Source organism: Aphelocoma coerulescens, chromosome 1A, assembly GCF_041296385.1.
Source record: "Aphelocoma coerulescens isolate FSJ_1873_10779 chromosome 1A, UR_Acoe_1.0, whole genome shotgun sequence".
Lineage (NCBI taxonomy): Eukaryota > Metazoa > Chordata > Aves > Passeriformes > Corvidae > Aphelocoma > Aphelocoma coerulescens.
Window position 1 is genome coordinate 69,549,153 of NC_091014.1, and position 20,525 is coordinate 69,569,677.

The 20,525-nt window shown below is 43.1% G+C and overlaps 1 protein-coding gene across 1 annotated transcript; it reads right to left on the reverse strand.

Moving 5' to 3' along the window:
* Positions 1-7,677: 7,677 nt before the first annotated feature.
* CREBL2 (cAMP responsive element binding protein like 2) lies at positions 7,678-19,518 on the reverse strand. Its single transcript, XM_069003423.1, has 4 exons — positions 19,330-19,518; positions 10,779-10,976; positions 9,541-9,688; positions 7,678-8,834 (listed from the first exon to the last, which is right to left on the reverse strand). Coding segments are annotated over exons 1-4 (363 nt in total). The 5' UTR covers positions 19,345-19,518; the 3' UTR covers positions 7,678-8,832.
* Between the last annotated feature and the right edge of the window lie 1,007 nt (positions 19,519-20,525).

Sequence of the window (20,525 nt, forward strand, 5' to 3'; positions counted from 1 at the left end):
AGCTGGGTCTCTTAAACCACCTTTCCACATCAGCAAAACCCCAATCACACTTGGAGAGAGTGAGCATGGCTCACTCTTTTAACCCAAACTACACTGGTTAAAACACAAGAGCAAGGAGAAATCTTCCTCACTCCTTCCATCATTTTAGGACAGGCAATGGATGGGTTTGGTAGCACCAACACCAGGTACCTCCTGGTTTGCCAAGGCCCCAGAGGTGGCAGAGACAGGAGAAAGATCATGGATTATCTAAGCAAGAAATGGAAAAATCTGTAGGATTTGCCTGATCAATATAGACACAAAACAAACAGAATAAACTCCCAGTTCACAAACACATCTCAACCCCCTCTGCAAAGAAATTCTGGGAGAAAGCACTCCTGGGTCTCTTGCCCATACACCCCTTAGTTTTAAATGTTTCCTGTGTAAGAACATGATACAGTGCTGACCATGAAACATTTTTTTTCCCCATTAAGCAGACACACGTTCAGTAGAGATTCCATCACTGCTGTTTATATTTGGTATTAAGTGGCTTGCCCTTGGGAATTCTTATTACAAATTGTCAAATTATGCCCCTTCCTTTTAATTTCAGCAGAAAGTTGGATTTTTGGTTAAGTATATTTTAAAAATTTCCAGTTGAGGGGCTGGGGCTAGTGAGAAGCAGAGACTCACATCACTTGTACCTGTTTTTCCACCAGCCTCACGGAGGTGATACCAAAGTGGCTATCACCAATAATTGGATTTAAGGGTTTCCATATGCCCACTTAAGAATCCCCAGAGTTTTTCAGTCTCCTCAACTCAACCCATTTAAATTCAGGTTTAACTGACATTGATTTAGGAGTTGGTTTTCCAAGGTGTTGAACACATGCCATCAATTGCAGCTGAAATTCTGAGTGCTCAGCCCTTCTCAATATCAGATCCTTTCTGTTTAAAAGAACAAAAAGCAGATTTGAAGTTTATTAAAGCCAGACCCATAGGCTCAAATGAAGGGTTATTAACTCCCTAAGTGATCCTGTAAGTTAATATGTCTTTATTAGTTGGCTCTTTTCAACTTAGCAAGTGTTGTGGAATAGTCCATTATAAATTACAGAAGCTTTATTTGAACTGGCTTCTAGTAAAACATAACAGACCTACTGGAAAATTGTTGCATAAATGTCACCTCCTGATGACCAGTCTGGACTAAACCACAGGTTTTTTTTCTACACTACTGCTAATGCACACAAAGTCTTTCATTTGTTTCATGAAAATGGTCCCTGGATAAAATTCAGGAGTGACAAAGACAGCAGTAATTCCTTTGTGTGCAGCATCTCAACCATTTTACACCGGCTCTTGATTTGGTTTTACATTTGCAGGGGAATAGAAAAAGAAAAAAGTATTACATCACCAAATAATTAAATTTGCTCTTGTCTCATGCCTGGCCAGACACAAGCTTTTTCTCTGCATGCACCAGTAAAAGGAAGAGATGCTTTTGTTTACATGGTTTGGGGAAGAGGGACTGATCAAAGACTTGAATTTTTTTGAGGCCATGTAGAATTAGGCAGCAGAGGCCACATATGGATGGATATAATTAGCCACCTTATTTCCAAAGGCACTACAGCTCTTCAGCCCTGGAGATTTACTATCTCCACTTCTACACATACTCCACAGAGCCCCTCCCCATACTGATCCAAATACAGGAAGGAAAATTATTAAGAAATATCCAGAGTTAGCAAGATTTCAGACTAGTTACCAGGAAGCTGTAAATGCAGCAGGAGTAGCCCTGATTGCCTCATTAACTCACTGCTGGGAGCTGATCTGCCCTCTGCCTTTCTGCAGACTCTGAAACAGCTCTTGCCACGCTACTGACTTGGTCTTTCACACTGTTTCAGGGCACCTTTGTCAGAATCTTCATTCTTGGGGTTTTATGGGTTTTTTTCCTGTAAGAAGAGGGATGCTGGGGATATGGCCCTCAGCACAACTGCATCCTCAAAAGATCACTTCCTGCACGTTGATCCTGTTAACTGCCCAAAGAAATTCCTAACCAGTTAACAAATCATGGGAGACTTGTCTTTAAGGGAAACATTTAATGAAAAGCAACTCAAGATCCATTTTTTCTTTGAAGGGCAAAAGAGGAGTTTGCAGGGGGCCAGGTTTCCAAATGTCACCTATCCAGGACAAACAACTGCTGCCAAGCTCTGGCCCCCACACTTGGTTCTTTCCTGTAGCCTGATCACTGCAGGGCAAGCATTACTAGCTAAGCTTTCCCTGTCCCTCGCTACAGTAAAATAGTGTCCTCAAAGGCTCTCAGTGCTCCTTGGAAAGCTCCAGACAGCAGAAACAAAACTGGAGTGCACCAGTGTTGATCCTCCACTTTACTCTTACCACCTCCATGTAGATCTTCCAATTAAGCGTGGCAGAAAAATGGCATACAGGGAAGAAATTAGCACTTAGAATCATCCCTGTCAATCCCTGCACTTCTCTCCATCCTTTCTAATTAACTTGAAATTGCTACTTTATAAAATTCTCTCTGATATCTGAAAACAGTTATATGCTAGTAAAAGACAGAAAAGAAAGTTTTAGAATAATAAAGAAAATAATTTTAAGCCATGCTAACAGGTGGTATTTAAAGTTACAGCTGGTGGCAGTATTAGGAGAGATCAAGGAAAAATTGTATTAGTAACAGGCACATTTGTTTTGTTTCTATGCCCTATTTCATGCAAAGGAGACAACTGAGAAAAAAAATGCAAGGTGAATGCAAGCAATCACAAGAGGCCATTCATCACTCTGCCTACATTTTTTTATTAATACATTCACAGAACTGCAACTGTGCTCATTCCACAGGTAGCTCAGGGCAGAGGGATTAAAACAGCCAACCTTTATCATTGTTCTCCAGCTATCAGTCTACCTTTTTTATCTGCCAGCATGTGTAGACAGTATCAGCTCCATTAACAATGCCACTCATTCAGTGGCACTGGATTGAAATGATGACAACATTAAGTGGCCACTGCAAAAAAAAATTGGAAAAAAAAAGATTACATATCCAAAAAGCTGAAACACTTAATTGGTTGTTTCTCAAACACCCACAGCAAGCAACATTGGCTCCACTGGTGTAGCAGTAATTAAAAAGCTAATTACTATTTTATTGCAGAAAGTGAGAAACCCTAAGAATAAAGTAATGAGAATGCAGCTTGCTGAAGTGAGAATGGTAACGCTGTTCTCACCAAGAGATCCCTGCAGCACCATCACCTTGGGAAGGTTTGCACACAGACTTGTCACAAGAGTAATTAGCTAATTAGAAAGCTAGAAGATACCTCCTTCCCCTTTCACTATCTGAGATCCCAGATATGATTCTCGCTTTAAATGGAAAACTAACACTATTACTGTATTACTTTGATGAAATCTTTTTTTGGGTTATGTTCATGAGATAAATTACTTTGGGCCAAATTTTTTTAAATGAATCCCTCCCTTAACTCCACAGACTGTTTCAGATACGTAAACCTAAACTGAGCTTGCCTTTTTGTTTGAAACTACTGCTGAAAATGCTGGGCAACCTAGAATTGTACAGAAATACAAGTAACAGAGTCATCTAAATTCCAGTGTTTCAAGTGAAAGAAGAATTACACTTTGGGCTTTGCAGAACTGTTTCAGTGCATGCCCAGCATCTACTGAACACAGCACTGCTGTCTGCTAATGCTATCACCTTCCTCCTGGTTATACAGCTCATCAGAATGCCTGAGCAAGCACTGCTTGTGCTGGGCTGAGAAACAAGAGAGTCCTGAGCTACAAAAGGTGATGTTGTTTAAAGGACAGTGCAGAAGGGGTATTTACACTGATGTCACAGAGCTTGAAATGCAGAAGGGGTGGGTTAGTGGGTGTGGTACACATGTGCAGAGGCAGAAACAACAGAGTAACTCAGGGTTACTCATACACAGTCCTTTAGACAGGGAAACCTTGACAGCTTTTAAAAGTAGCTGCCAGGCCACTTGAGAAAGAAAGGAGATTCACAGAAAGTCTTTTTCTGTACCAAAGAAGGAATGCATTCCAAAAAGGAGATTTCAAAGGGGAGAGGAAAGAAAAAGCCCAGAAATGCAAACTGGAAAACATTGACCTAGCAACATGGCCAGCTCTGTGTTTGATAGGCAGCAGGAAAGGACTGTTCTTACAGCAGCAGGCACTCAGAGCATGCCACATAAAGACGGTGAAGTAGGAGGACACTGCTGGAATGCACTGCCACAAGAACACCCAGCACTGCTGTTGGCAGCACTGTCAAACTTGATCAAAATCTATTCTGTCATGAAAGTTGTCATGAGAAAGAAGGTATGGGAATAAGTCACCCTTCATGGGCTATTTCTATTCACACTGAACAGCCTGTCTCCTGAAAACACACATTTTATAATCCACTTGTAGTCTTTTATTCACACATTTATTTCATCAGCTGCAGCATAGTTAGGAATGTCACCAATACCCACCCAAACGGACAGAGATCACACACAAGAATTTCTTGAAGCAGCAGTTAGTGTTAGTAGTGTTGATTAAGCCACTTGTAAGACACAGGCTGACACATAAAAAAGCAGAGTTAATCTTGTACTAGTTATGGAAGCAAAACTCCTGCCTCCCAAGTGCTTTTTATGGAAGAAAAAAAAACCAAACTGAAAAGCAGTTTAGGGATTTTAGGTTTTTTTTTTCATGAAGGGCTGCTGAAAATCATTAGCTGACCAATGACAGCATTTTCTAGTTGCAATTTAAAGATTGTTCAGAGCCCCATCCAACCTGATCTTGAACACCTCCAGGGACGGGGCATCCACAGCTTCTCTGGGCAATCTGTTACAGGGTTCACAGTAAAGAATTTTTTATTAATATCCCATCTAAACCTTCTCTCTCAGTCTGCAGCCATTCCCCCTTGTCCTGCCACTCCAGGCCCTTATCAGCAGTCCTCTCCACCTTTCCTGCAGGCTCCCCTCAGGCACTGGAAGGCCATGACAGATCACATACAAAAATCTGTACATTCCATAAATATAGCATCAGTTGCATTTTAGTCCACTGATGTGCTATTCAGTGTGGGATACCTCAGATTTTACTGTGGATTAGAAGCTTATGTTTTCTCATACAAATTCACAATGGAGTCATGTAAGAAATTCAGTTATTGGCATAACTTATGGAGGAATTAATGCTCAGTGGCACAAAGAGCAGGAACTCACTGGTATTCTGCCCTGCTTATCTCCAACAGGGATTTCTACATCAGCCCATCCTCTGTCACCCATGCTGTAACTCTTGAGCACGATGAGGAGGACTGTGGTCCTTACTTCAGATTTCTCTGCATTTTGAGACTAGTCTCAAGCATTTGCTTCTTATATTAACAGGAATTTTATAGGTAATTATAGAGATTATAATTTCTTGGAAAGTAGCAAAGGGACCCATGATCCCAAACCTTCTCCAGCTCTTCAGGAAAAACTAGATTCATTATTGATGTAGATTAATCTTCACCCTCAAATATAAAAGGGAAAGAAGTGGAAAAACAATGTCACAGGCACTCTCAAAGTTGGCCAGACTTCAGCTGTCAAGAAAGAGAAAAGTTTTTTAAATTTATCTAATACATTAAAAAAACCCCAATTCAAGCTAAGATAGTATTTGAAAAGCACTTAACAGGACACTGATTCTTTGACAAACATTAATTATCAGATTATGAAAGCAGACTGTGATTAGTTTTTTTTTTTCCCACATAATTACAAAATGTTCTCAGTTAAGTGATGAGTCAATTAAATGTATCCACTGCAGGATTCTGTGCATGCAGCACATATGCAGCATATAAACAGACAAGATTTCCTGCATGTTTTTCTTAAGAAGCTGCCACTATCTGGTCCATCCTTGGGTTACATTCCCCAAAAGGACTGGTGTAACTGTACAGTGCTTAGTCCACCATCATCCACTGAGTTCAGCCTTACTACACTTAACCCTACCAGCAGTTCTAGTGTTGGTGTAAATACCAAATAGTACAGACAGCATTTTTTAAACACTTATTCCCAAGTCTTTAAAGACTTATTTCATATTTCCAAGAGAAACCCACCTTTAGCTGGGCAAATGGCTCTGGCGGAGCATTAGATTTCCATGGCAAGTGGGAAAATGAGGCATTTCCAGGCTCATTTCCTTCCTTCAGCCCTTGTGAGAGAGAACCAACTGTGGTCACTCACTGGAGGAGAAACATGTGAAAGGCTGTACCCAGCCTCCACACAAAGAGAGGGTAAGACTGTACCACCCTCCATTATTCAGGGAACTAGATGAGACTCCTGGCCAGAGGACTTGGCTGTATCACTTCTAGGAGCCACCCCAAAGAGGATGAAGAGTATAAGCATTAGAGCAGCAAACAAGCACAAACCACAAACACTTGCTGGTTTTCAAGGGGAATTGCTAAACTTCAAGCTCCAAAATAAAGGACTCCCAGAAATCCAGCTAAGGCCAAAAAGTGGTACACAGCACAATGTGCTGTGTGATGGAAGCCACAGAACTTTAATGAATGATTACAGCTGGGAATCCTACATTTTGTAAATGGACTACAGCATCTAGAGCAGATGGAAAAGATGCATGTCACAGATTTTTGCTTGCAGGACAATCAAGAATGACAGAGGCTGTAACAGGCCTCCTGTCCATCTGCACAAAGCACAAGAAACCCGTCAGAACATGGATATCCCCATTTGTGCCACAGAGCTGGGCCCAGGCTTGCCAAACACAGCCCTGGAATGTCATGTGCTGACTAAGCCAAGAAGCAGGAGCCACCATGACAAGGAACATTGCTTACCACGAGAAATTCCAACTCTCCACTTCCTCCAGAAAAGAAACCCTTCTGCTGAGAGGCTTCTTGTTTGGTATCACAGCACGTGAAACAGAGAGAGGGAAGAAAGCAAGCAGGGTATTTCTGGCAAGATCAGAGCTGCGTTTGTCACGTTACCTAGTGCTGGGCAGAGATGTTCTGGTCACATACCATAACTCCTCTGCATGTTTTCTATATCCCTGATTCTGAAAGACACTTAAACATATGCATAACATTTGGAATATGTGTCTAATTACAATACATTGTTTACATCTGAAAGTGGGCTGTGTAAGACTAATTGTAACCCAAAATAATCCATTATACTTCTGGTATGATCGTGTTATAAAGTCCAACTACAAGGTTGGCAGAGTGTAATTCTGAAGATTTGGCCTAGGATTTTTCTTCCTCCACAAAATCCAGGAAAAGGAACAGGTAAGGATGCAACATCGACAAAAAACCCCAAACTTATGGGTTGGCTTTACTGCTATCTTTCAGGACAAACTGCAGTGCAGAACTTCAGATGCAGAGGGTGGATGATGGGGATGGGGTGGGAGGGATAGGACACAGACAACACAACATGAACCCTAATATCCTCCCCATCTCTGCTTCAGTGTGACTTGACCTCTCTTAACAGTCTTGTGTGTCTGTGCAACATTTCTAGCAATTGCTAACTGAGTACATGGTTGCAGGGTCTAAAGAATAAACTTAAAAAAAAAAAAAAAACATGTGTTAACGTTCAACATACAGGTGCTTAGAATGGAATCCTGAAAACAATTGTGCTGTACCCTGAAATATGGCACTCGACTATTTTCAGTGCTTCTGACCCCCCCTAAATTGAGATAATGCTAAACAGACCCAATTCGTTCAATAAAAAGAAGGCAACATTCAGTCTAGCAAAGTCATTCATTATAATATTTATTCTATGAAAAAATGCTGAAAACATAAGATTAAAAAACGTTCCATGCATTTCATAAAATACAGAGAAAGACATTGTCATAAACAAAACAGAATAAGCAAGCCAAACCCCCTCTGAAAATCCTGAGCTCCACTCTCCACACTGCATCAGATGAATCCAGGAGAAAGAGCAGTCTGAGGAAAGTGGCAGGTTATCTGTCAATAACTGGGATAACATCAGCCCACAAGAGTTTTGACATCACCTCTCTGATCACAAAACTAAACTGATGCAACTTGCTTTCCTTGCTACCAGTTCCTGGCATTGTCTTTGGCTGGGCAACCAGGATAGTGCAGCAGAACTCACATTAATATGCTGTCCAGAGAGGTAATAGGGCCCAAAATGTAGGTAGCTACATGAAGGTTTCAGGACCCAGTGGGTGAGAGGGAATGGCTGCTGTTCCCCTGCTGGAAGCAGGATGTGGGGACATGCCTTGACTCTCTTCCTGGGAGCACGGCAGGTGGAAAATGCACCCAGTGGAAGAAATATGGGCAGAAGCAGGAAATGTATCTAGTACCTCTCTTTAAGAATCCCAGTCACACACAAGAGACACTGCATTACAGATGGATGCTGAGAGCAACACCTTCATTCACGTTACAAATGGCATTGCTATAAATCTTCTTACTGAAAGCTTTTGATCCAGCTCCTTCTCCTCAACAGTACCAGGTTTGGCTTTAGCAAAGCTGTTACCAAGATCCTTCTCTTGCTTTTCTTTTACAGAACCTCCCAGACTCCCACAACAGTTAACAACCACATAACCACCAAACACAAAGCCAGCCCAGTTCTGGGCTCTGATATAAAAGCAGCCCCACTCTTGTGCTGGGAATGTCCCAAAGCTGCCATAGCTGTATGGGGAGGGCAGTGTAGCGAAAGGAAGAACAAGGCTCCACTTACACAAACACCTGCTGCCCCAAAAGCCCCACTCCACGAAGCCTTAGGAACACCATAATCAAAGAATTTCATGTGGGGAGGAACAAAGAGAAGAGAGCACTGGGATCCTTTCCCCTGCACCTGGGGATGCATCCACTCTTCAGAACAGCATTCTTCCTTCTGCGAGCCCCCGAGCCACCTCTGCTGCAGCGCAGAAGGTTCTGCATCGGCCTCCTGAGAATGATGCACCAGGGAACAGTGTTACGGTTAAAAAAGTGGTTTTCATGTTGAATCTTATAAAGCTAGAAACTCCTATTTTTAAAAAATCTTCAGTGAAGTGTAATTTACCCTGTAGCATGAACTATTACAAAATCAGAAGTATACAAAATTGCCTATGCTACACCTTAACTCTCTCCCTTTGCATAAACATATCAGGAATATGACTTCATATCACTTGGTCTTTTCACCTTCCAATTCCCAGAAGAACCCTATTCCATTCCCTGCACAAGCACAAAGGATTCAAAAAGAAGACCCCATAGGAAATCCCAAGTCCGGCATTTCTCTCTTGGAGTGCTTGCAGCTAGAATAATGTTTTCTTGGTGGAGTTTTTAAAATTCAATTATGTTTTATGCATTCCATTTACCTGGCATTAAAAAACAGAATATGCTGTAAGAAATTAAGGTCTTCACAGGTCTCCACAGGCTTTGGTGAAACACAAAGTCTTCTTTTAAAGTAACTGCCCAGCTTCCTCTATAGTGTAATTTCTGTGTTGTCCATGTAAACATTACACAGAGTCTTTGTACCACCCACTAAGCTCTTTGCTTCAATCAACTATTTGTGCCCAAAAGCACATCCTTATGTTTCTTCCTACACCACAGCCATCCTCCTACACCACAAAAGATGTAACAAAACAGGAATTAATCATAGCCTGGATACTTACAGGGATTGCTGCTGTTTGCTTCTGTCTTCGCAGCCTTGGCAAGTTTGGTTGAGTTCTGCTGTGCTTTGCCTTGCTCCTCTCCAGTTAGCAGGGCTTTTATTTCTGAGGGGATTTTCCCTTGGTCCATGGCCATGCACCACTGCTTGTACTGAAATATGCAAACACATTAGGCCTTAGCAAACTGCCAGGATCACATTAGCAGACAAAACAGGGCTGTAATCTTTACCTTCCGGTATACTCATTTAAGGTCTGCATTTACTGAGCTGAAGCCTCTTATGAAACTGCAGAGCACTAATGAGCTGAGCACGTGTCCATGGCTGCATACCTGGCCTCAGCAAAGGCTCTTTCAGTCAATAAACTGCTACTCAGAGGCAGCACTAGACAGAACACTGTAATTATTAAACAACATGGAACACTCTGTGCAATTTCTCGCTGCTGGCATGCGAGAACACTGTTCCAGTTCATGGCCTATTAAAAACAAATATTTCACATGACTCTGGGGCTGATGGACTATTAAGAGGTCCTTTCTCATTGCGCAAGGCACAGTGGAAGCACATGTGCCTTATTCCTACTTCCTTCATCTTAAATTCTTCATTGCCAAACCCTGAAGCACACCAAAAAAACCTGGGGACAGTTGGCTGGCTTTTCACCTGATCCTAAACCTACTGCCTCGTAGTGATCAGCCCTGCCCATTCAAACGAACCTAAAGCCAGGGCAAAGCAGTGTCCTCAGTGCTGGTGACATTTCAATGACATCCCTGAGGAGCTGTGTCTGTATTTCCAGATGAAACATTCTCTTTGGTTAATGCTGCTCATTTGGCCAAGACCCCATCTTACACATGCTGGAACCATCTACACAGAGAGCATGCTGCAAGAATCCACCTCCCCAACAGAGAAGCAATGACACCCTGTGGATATATGTCTCCCCTTTGATATTTTAACACCTCTTCCCGCAATCTACCTCTGTCAAAGGTTTTTCAAAACCAAACATTTCAAAGACAACAGACTCAAATGTAATGGCACTTCCTTCGCTTGCTTCCAGTTCGGAACCAGCAGATAACTTGTGACATGAATTCATATTCTACACACCAAAGCAGGCAAACAGCTGGATGCATCTGATGTTTTGATACCTCCGGGCCAGCCAAATGCCACTGTCAGTCACTGCGGTCTCAAGAACAAGTGTTCACGAGGACAGGTCCCAGATAATACTGAGGGTTAGGTTAAGTGATAGCTCCTCACCATTTCAAGCTCTTCTCTGAGAGCACAGATGGCTCGCTCTCTGCTTGAAACCAGCTCTTCCAGGTACTGGTACCTCAGCTTCTTCCTGGCTCTGCACTCTCTTGCACTCTGACGACTTCTTTCAAGTTTTGCCTTCAAGTCTATTTTGGCTGGTTTACGACCCCGCTTGCCTGGTTTCTTTACCTTGCCTCCAACCACCTGGAAAGGAAGAGCACAATAAAGATCCTGTTCTGCAAAGGTAATGCTGGAACCATGTGATTGTAACTACTAGGAGTCCCAAATATAAAATCTTCCATACACATTCTGGGGCAACAGAGGAAATAAGAAGGCTGAGCTATGAAGTTTTCAGGACTCTCTCCAGTGGCTCTATTTCTCTCTCATACTGGGGAGCCCAGAACTGAACACACTACTCCAGGTGTCTACGAGGGTATTGAGGAGGCATAGTCAGCTTGTAGTGAAGCTGCTTTCATATCACCAACAGCCCCTGCTCTAGTATTTGCCAGGTCTCGAAATACTATATTATGGAGTTTAACACTTCAATTTAGAAAAAAATATAGTTATTTCTATCAATATAATGCAAAACTCAGTTTTGCTGCAGTCAACAGTTTCAGCCTACTCTAAATTCAGAATTATTCACTAGCCATCTGAGCTTCCCTGGGCTAGATTTCTTTCAAAGGAATCTTGAGGAGTTTTACTGAACAGGGAACTCAGTCACACCGAGCCCGATCTCTGCTGCCTCTGCTCCAGTAGTACATCACCACTCTGGCCACGTTCACCCTCAAAACATTACTACACAGCCTGGTGAGTCTCCTCACACCTCACACAACCCATCAGTGTTGAACTCTCCCTGTTCCTAATTTAGATCTCCATTGCAGAAATGTAACTCCCTAGTTTCTTGCCCTATGGAATGCAGCTTTTGCAATCACTTTCCCCTTTTCTTTGTGGCTCCTTTTTTACAGGTCTGAGAACTTCTCCTGCTACAAATAAACTAAAAAACAAAAACAAAAACCAAAACACAACAAAACCCAAAACCAAACCAAAACACAAAAACAACAAAAAAACCCACCAAACCAAAACCAGTTTCCCCTGTGTTTACTCTGTGCTTCCCCACCCAAATATTTTATTCTTAACATGGGGGCATGGCACAAGAAAGTCTTAAATATGGTCTGAAGCTTAGTTCACTGGTCATTGGGTAGTATCACCCTGTAAACATTACATCAGCCACACACCCCAGCTCCCCTCTGAAGTGAGGATTTGTCTTTATTTGCATTCTGACCACACTGTTTGACTGGAGGAGGTGTGGAGAAATACACCTAACACACACCTGCACACAAGAATTTCACTGCTGCCTTAGTATTTCACCATCCTGTATACAGACAGGACTTTTTCTAATAGGCAGTGTTCAAAATATCAGAGTTCATCATTAAAAAAAAAAGGCACTTTTACTGTGAAAAGCTACAAAATAAGTCATTTTTAACATTCAAAGAAGTCACTTGTTCTGCAAACTTAGCAAGCTGCAATAAAAACAATAACAGTGAATTGATGTGCCAGAATGAAGAGGGAAAAAAAAGAATTATACAATTGAGCCTATTCTTTCTTTGGAAAGTGAGTCAACAATCACATGCCAACATAATCCTACCCTCTCTGTATTGTCCCTCCTAATTTATTCAGGAGTAGCTGCCTACCATAAGCAAATGAAAGAACAGAAAGTACTTAATGGACATCTATGATAATGAAACAAACACAATACATTCAGAAGAGCAAAGGAAAAAAAATGAAGCTCTTTTACACTTGAACTGCTGAATACAGTTTGAATAATTCTGTACTCCATCAAAGTGCTCCCCTTAAAATTTTCTAGTTCAGAAAATCTAGTGTAGTTCAAAGTTCAAACTAACCAGATGTGGCCAAGGCAGGGTGCAGGAGCTCTGAAAAAGGGAAACTGACTGTCCTCTTTCAGGCATGACAAGGTCTGTCCTCTCATGGAAACACGCTCCTGGCTATGCGTGGTGTGATCCATACTCCCAGTCCAGCAGAATGCAGAACTACACAGAGTCTTCTCAGGTGGGGCTGTAGGCAGTCACAAGTTGCTATCTACTATTACTTGCACTTGGAAGATTGATGGATATTACATTATACACACTACAGCCAAAGTACTTCAGTTCTCAAAGACTTTTAGCACCTGAGGCTTTTCTGTGCCAATGCAAGGTAGTTCAAAGTAAATCTTTGAATTCAAGAGCTAGATAAGGTCTTGTAGAGACATACACTGCAGCTCTCTCAAAAAACCTTGGCCACTCTGGGTTCTGACCCTCTAGAGCTAGAGTGAGCTGACACTTAAGGCTGGGGCCCCAGCACACCCCACACTGCTGTGTGAACAAAGCAGTACCTCGAGTCCTAGTCCTGCACGGGAGCACTGACAGTCATGCCCTCTCCCCCCAGCCTCAGGCAGGTAAATGGTTCCCAACACGCAGATTCTCACAAACAGCAAGTTAAAGACTGCTCAGCACAAAGCAAATAGGTCCGGATCCACCATCATCCATAAATTGCCTTCCCTTTGATCATTCCAGAGAGCATTCTACAGACAGGTGTGCCAATTGCTCTCCCTCCAAGATCTTTTACCACTGTAGCAGCCCTGCACACGAGCTCCCTTAGGGCAGGAAAAGGCTTGAACCTCTCAACCATTCAACCACTGTTGCTTGCCAACACTCTAACCACCAGGACAATGGAAATAACAAAAAGCTTCCTTGCCTTTTGACTCTAAGCACTAACCTAATAATCTGCCTTCACACCATCCCCAAAGACTCATACTATCTTCATGGCTCCTGGACTTCGCCACACAATTACACGTCACCCTGCAAAGGCAGCAGTGGAAAGCAATGTAATTAAATCCTGCATCCTCGTCAGTTTTGTCTCACCAATATTCAGAAACTCCTGCTGTAACCTTAAGCAACCCAGCTGGGGAGAAAAAGGCCTGGGAAATCCTTTGCCCCTATGCAGCATCACCGTATCTCCCTGGCTTCTAGTCATGTTTGCCTACTCAGTTGCTATGCTGATGTGACAGAAAGGAGACAAAGCAGAAGTGATAGTTGATGTTGAACATGGCAACAGACCAAGCACACATTTTTTGTCCCTTTGTATTCCTCTTGAGCTTATAAAGGAACATGATCTATTAGCATTCAGCAGTGGAGATGGGGGTTTTTTCAGGGAGTCATAAGCAATCAAGACTCAGAACATTAATCATAAAAGTTTTCATAGAAATATTAATAAAGGCACGCATTAGTTAGAGATCTGACAGAGCTCCCATTTCAGTTCACTCACAGTTCAGAAAATAGAAGAACATAATTCTTTTCTCAGGCACATGGTGTGATTCTTGGGGTGTCCTGCACAGGGCTACGAGTTGGGACTCAATGATCCCGATGGGTCCCTTCCAACTCAGCCTATTCTGTGATTCCATTATTGCCTTTTTAATACACTGCTTAGATCATAACCTCATTCTTGCCTTCCATCAGTGTTCAGGCACAAAGTTATTTGACCCGGGATTGGAAATAGCTGCAGTTACTCAACCTGATACAGAAAATCTCTCAGACTTCTGGATTGTTTTATTAGAAGGATGCAGCAGATCTCTCCAAAATCCTTGCCACAATGCACAGCAGAGAGGTCCTCCTCAGGAAGGAGATACACTCATAACACAGCTACTAGCACTCACAGCCCTGAGGAGCTGAGGCCCTCGGACAGAAGATCGTGATAAAACTGGCCTCATCATGACATCTGGAGGTTTGAATCAATTTAGCAGATTAAAGCCACACCATCCTAGGCACTGCTCAGCACCTGTGATCAGCAATGCTGATCACACTGAGCAGGTCAGCATCTCATAGAAGCTCTGAGTTCATTTACCAGTGTCCGAGGTTACAATGTAAGATGTAACCAAAAGTATGTATTCTATCGCCATCTTCACAAGCTGTTAAAACCAGGTGGGGCTGTGTTTCTTATCTCCTTCATGACTCATCCCTGATAACTCCCTCCAACAGATACCTTCTGCTAATGGGCCATCAAGGTCTCACTGCATGACTCATAAATTACATCATCCCGTTGTGAGATGCTCTGCCCAGGGGGAGGAACCAAGCATTCCTACCTCGATATAAGCTGAGGTTTGGAACACCACAGGATTCCCAGAGGATAAGAGCTTGACAACCACCACTGGAGAAGGACCAGATCTTTCTACAGGATCACTGCTTTGGCAGCATCACATCCATCATTCCAGCAAGGACTGCAGCCACCATTTAATCAGACTGCTACCACCACCCTGACCGACAGGGTGTCAGATTGTGCACTGACTTTGTCAGTGTTTCTGTACTATTGCATTTATTTTAACTTTCCTATTAAGTTGCAGTTCTGACTTGGAAGGGAATCTCTCACTGGTTTGCTTTCAAACTAGTACAACCAATAAACAAGCAGCTCCATCAACCAGTACTTGAGATCCAGCTCAAGGAATCATCTTAAGCTGACTCTTCCCTCATGGCACTGGCAGCTGAAGGTACAGGTCTGCAGAACTTAACTTAGCATGGAACTGGTGATCATCTAGAGAATTTATATAAAACTATAAAAATTATCAGTAAGAAATAAAACCTAAGTGCTGTGTTACAGTAGAGGGGGGAAGAATCTATTCCCACTTGCAAACATTTTCACAAAATCAGACAGCAAATGAAGCCAGTCACAAGTCTCCTAATAAAGATGAAGTTTTCTGATCTTCCAGTTCAAAGCATACCACTCACAGTAGCAGTACAAAACCCAGCTAGAGAGCATGCTTGTTATTCCTCCATTGCATGACATTTTATATGCCCAACACAATTATTTTACTTTCACTGGCAGACAAAATGCATCTGATAAGGAACCAAAAATGTAAGATACTATTTAGTGAGCAAACATGATCTAAGTCTTAGGCAGATGTGTCAACAGAAATGAATCCTAAAACTCTCACCATACAAAGTGCTTCACGTAGTAAGAATATCATGTTCAGCACAGATGCATAAAGAATACTGTCTTTGCTGCAACGTCTGTTTTTAAAAAGCACGAGCTTTTTTAAATATCTAAAACTAAATATCAAGTTTTCATAAGGTGTTATTCAGGCACCCAGATGTGTAAGAGCTAACATTCAGGGCAGCAGTCACTCAGATGCCAGCTTGCCACTCCACTGGTGACAACCCTCCTCTTCCCCCCTGAAGGACTTACAGCCTCGCACAGGGAATTATGTCCACCACTGTGCCCTACACATTCTGTCAGTTCACACGAACAGAAACCAGGCACTTTTCTAAATCTGTCTCTGTTAGAACTCAGGATCAGGGATGGTCAGCTAACTCTACCATGTGCATCCTCCCAGCCCACTGTAACAATGAAATAAAACTGTTCTAGCTGGTTTAGAGGCTTTCAGCTCCTCCATTTTACTCACTCCTTGCAAATATGAGCAGACGTGTCACCTGAGCAATGCTGAGTAGCAGCTTCTTAAAACATTTAATGATTTGAAATTGCTTATATCACATTGCAATCAAAACTGTTAAGGTTTTATATTTCCAAGCAAGCAGCAATGAGAATGCTTTATGTTTGGACATGATCCTGGGTGGAAGACTTCTCTAGCACACTGAGAACCTGCATCCTCTGAAAAGGCCCTGAAGGCTGAAAACATAGCAGCCCACCTCCTTAACAACTGAGATCATCTCCACAGTAGCTCTGGTCCTGTTGTGGCACACAAAGCATTACCCAGAGCTGACTCCACGATTGCCTGGGAGACCTCTCTCTCCCTGACCCCAGTCAGCCACACCAGCAAGGGTCACAGGCTACAAGACAGCTCATGGCCAAAGACCCCTCAAGCTCTCTGTTTTAAACACAAGATTTCACACCTGGCTTGCTCCCACACTCCCTCCAAGGGACACCTGCATCCCCATAATTATGACTCAGGACCACACAGGACTGAGTATTTGATGCCTCACAGCCAGGCTGTGTGGAAAGCAACGCAACTCCTTGAGCGCAGCTCTTTGCTGAGAGCCTTGCCCTGCTCTAACACCAAGTGTTCCCTCAAAAAGGAAAGCTGCATGAACACCAGAGCAAGACATCAACAGCTGCTGGATCCATAAATATAGTAATATAACATCTTTTTTGTGCAAGGCAAGAATATTTGTAATAAAAGAGAGCAACCCCAACCTTTTTAGGTGGCGGTCTGGTTTTTGTTCGCTTGTTTTTAACTTCACTGGAATAACAAAAGTGATCTGATGTTAAAAACTTTTATTTCTCATTTCTAGCTGTAAACTGAAAAGTTAATTACTCAAAGAAAAGTTATCAGTGTTCCCTATAAAAACCTCTGTAATTAACACAAAAGATTGCAGTTAGATATATAAAACTGTATTTTAATACTTAATAACAAGAGTTATCAACTTCTTACCCTAGTCCCTGCTCCCCAATGCATATAACAAATACATAATATGTTATATGTAGTCTTGTAAACTGACCAAGAAATTTCACCCATAAAGGCTGAAACCACAATAACAGAGCTTCTCCTTTTTCCTCTGTCTAAATACTTCAGAGATGCTCAAGTGTTGTTTTAACAGGAATTACTTGCCAAGGAACTGCTACATCACTAAACTCTTTCCCTTACACACCCCATAGCTTAAACCACAGCAAGAAGTGAGGCCAGTACCTGAACAAACCCTACTTTAAAAGCAGTTCTGTAGAAGAAAAAAAGGTAATATTTTGGGTTTGGGTTTGGGTTTTTTTTGTGTGTATGAATAATTTAAGAACATCCTTCTGAAATGAAACATGAAATTTTTCTAGATCTGATGTTAAGATATTCTATCTATCCCTTTATTTCTTACTGTTTCCTTCCAATTTTGAGGAATATGTTATCAAGAACCATTCTTCTAATGCTCTCTTAAACCAGTTAAGGCTAAATTAAAGTGCACCATGAATTAGGGAAAACTTTTCAGCCTGCAAGCTCAATTCTAAATTCTTTATATCACATAGATGAAGGCAAACACTGAACTTGGCTGCAGGCAGCTATGGAATGGTCACTACACTACCAACACAATTTAGTTGACTGAGTTTTTGCAGGGAAAGTTCTCTCACAGGCCAGCAAGGAGGAAAGCATGACTCAGTGGAATTTTTAGGAGATTTCAAGGACATGCTGGCTCCAGTTGTAACCACAGTGGCCATAAGATGAGGTATAAATAGTGCTTGCCTCATCCTGACACAGCAACCTGCCATGGGAAGAGCCCTCCCAAGGGAAATGGCATCTCTTGAACAGAGTCACCAAACCCTCAGGGTGACCTGCAGCCTCAACTATAAAAATTGTACTTGGGAATGAAGACAGGAAGAAGAGTGACAGGAAGAAGTTTTTTGGGTTTTTCCTATTCAACTCAAAATCAGTTAAAAAAAAAAGACCAAAGATTTGACTTACTGACTGGGTAAATAGATACATTTTATTTAGCAAATGTGTCATAAAATGTTTCAGGAAAAAAAAATGCAGACTATCAGGCCTCCACATAACACAATGGTAGATCAAAAATTATTTTTAAATGGAAATCTGGAAGTTGGGTAGTACAAATAACCTACATCTGATAGAGAAATAAAAATCACATAATACTCATGAACTATATATGCCTCCAGAACTCAATCTTCTGGATCTTCTAAACTACTGCCCCAATTACACAAACTTTGATGCAGTTCTCAGACATGCAGATTTCCCCCAACCTCCTTCACAGCTTTCAGACAAGGCTTTAACAAAATAAATTAGTATACCTGTTAAAACAGCAGATGACCATAAACCTTTCATATACTTACAATCCATTCTGTGGACTGTGGATTGCCAAATTACTGATCGTTTCTAAATTTCTTTATTCCCCAAGAAATCGTATCAAGTATTTTCCCCTCTTTGAATTAAGGCAGATCAGTACAGGCTGTGTGAAAAAGAAAGATTCAAGTGGAGTCTCCAGCACGACCCCCAGGACAGCCCATAAGCAGCACTCCCGTGAGCTGAAATACCCGAACTCAGCTGAGTTGCAGAACGCTGCACGGAGTGGGCACAGCAGCTGTCCCTGCCGGCCCTGCTTCAGGGGCACCCCGGTACAAGCAGCTGGAAGCTGCATTCCTTGTGCATCTTCCCATGTTTGGCACTGCTCAAGGGGAAGCCCTGCACCTTCAGGGATGCCGCTCTGCTGCTCTCATGAGACAATGCTGGAAGAATCCAAGCTCCAGCACCCAGCAAGGCTGCAACTCACCCTCGTACCCCACCATTTATGCACAGCTGCTATTTATCTAATAAATTCAGGGCGCTGTTGGCAGCATGAACCACTGCACCACACCACTGGTAGTATCCAGCCTTTGGCCCATGCCTGGAGCTTTAAGGAAACACCAGAGGCAGCACCGAAGCGCTGCAAGCAAGAACGAAGGGGGCAACCCCTCCTTCCTGGCGGCTGCAGCGAAAAGCAGAATTCAGAAGGCTCCCTGCACCAAGAGCCTCACCGGCTGCCCTCGGCTCCAGCTCCCGGATAGGCCCCGCAGCCCTTACCTTGCTGTCATCCATGTGTGCTGCCAGCCCCGATCCGCCTCGCCGCAGCCCTGCACGAGGAGCAGGCGGAGCCGCCCGCCCGCCCGCGGCCCCGGCGGACACCGGCGCTCACAGAGCCTCAGGGCCGCCCGCGGCCGCCGCCATCGCCCCCCGCCATGTTTGTTTACAGCCGATGGGCGCGGTAGCGCCGGCAGAGCGGTGCACGCTGGGAAGTATAGTCTTGTTCGGCCCCGTCGCCATTGGCCGCTGCCCTGATGTGGACGGAAAAAACTACAACTCCCAGCAGGCCCAGCCGAGGAGCGGCACGGCGATTGGCCCTCGCCCCGCCAGCTGGGCGAACTACATTTCTCAGGAGGCTGGGGGCGCTCCCCCGCCTCGCGGGCCAACTGAGTTTGTTGTTTTGTTGGTGTTTTTTTGTGGTGATTTTTTTGGTTTTTGGGTTTTTTTGGGAGGGGGGTGGTGCTGTCTGTCTGTCTGTCTGTTTGTTTTCTAACGCTTCCGATATTCCACGGCTGCTCTCCTGCAACCCCAATGGCTCGGGAACCATGACCAGGGGCTGGTGGGGCTAGGGCTGTCTCGAGCTAGATGAAAAAAAAACAAAAAACAACAACAAAAAACAAACAAACAAAAACAAACAAACAAAAAAAACCCAAGCCAACAAAACAACACAACAACACGTTTAAGTTTTCTGGTGTTGTTTGCCTTGCTTTCTCCTAAGAGTTCCTGAAGACAGAGCCGAGTTTTCCAGACCACCTGGACACCGTACTGAGCTCCCCCAAGCCTGGAGAAGCAATCCCTGTAAATCCTTTGAGAATCCAGTTCCCTCCCGTTTTCCTGTGGACACATGGCAGAGGTTTAATGTTGAATGCATGATGCAAAGCAAGGCCATGCATCGTCCCGTGCCTGTCCCTTGAAATTAGTCCTGTGCTTGCTGGAAAGACACAGGTACCCCAGTGCACAATTCTTTAAGCATGGCCCACGTTTCAAGCTCGCAGTGAAACCTGAAGCTTGGCGTGTTTCATGTTGCTGCATGTTTCTTTTTATTCATGCAACTCTATCCACAGGAGTTTCCCATTACTTAATCTCTCTTACATGCAGTTGTTGGGGCTGAAGGCTTTGTCATGGGATTTTCCCCCTGAATCACAGACCTTCCCCTTGGAGGGATATGCTTGCTAGATGGCAGAGACAAAGCACTT

Coding starts and splice junctions, on each gene's coding strand:
- CREBL2 (XM_069003423.1), bottom strand. Junction 9,689..10,778: donor TCAGAGAAGAGCTTGAAATG/GTGAGGAGCTAT, acceptor TGCATATTTCAG/TACAAGCAGTGGTGCATGGC.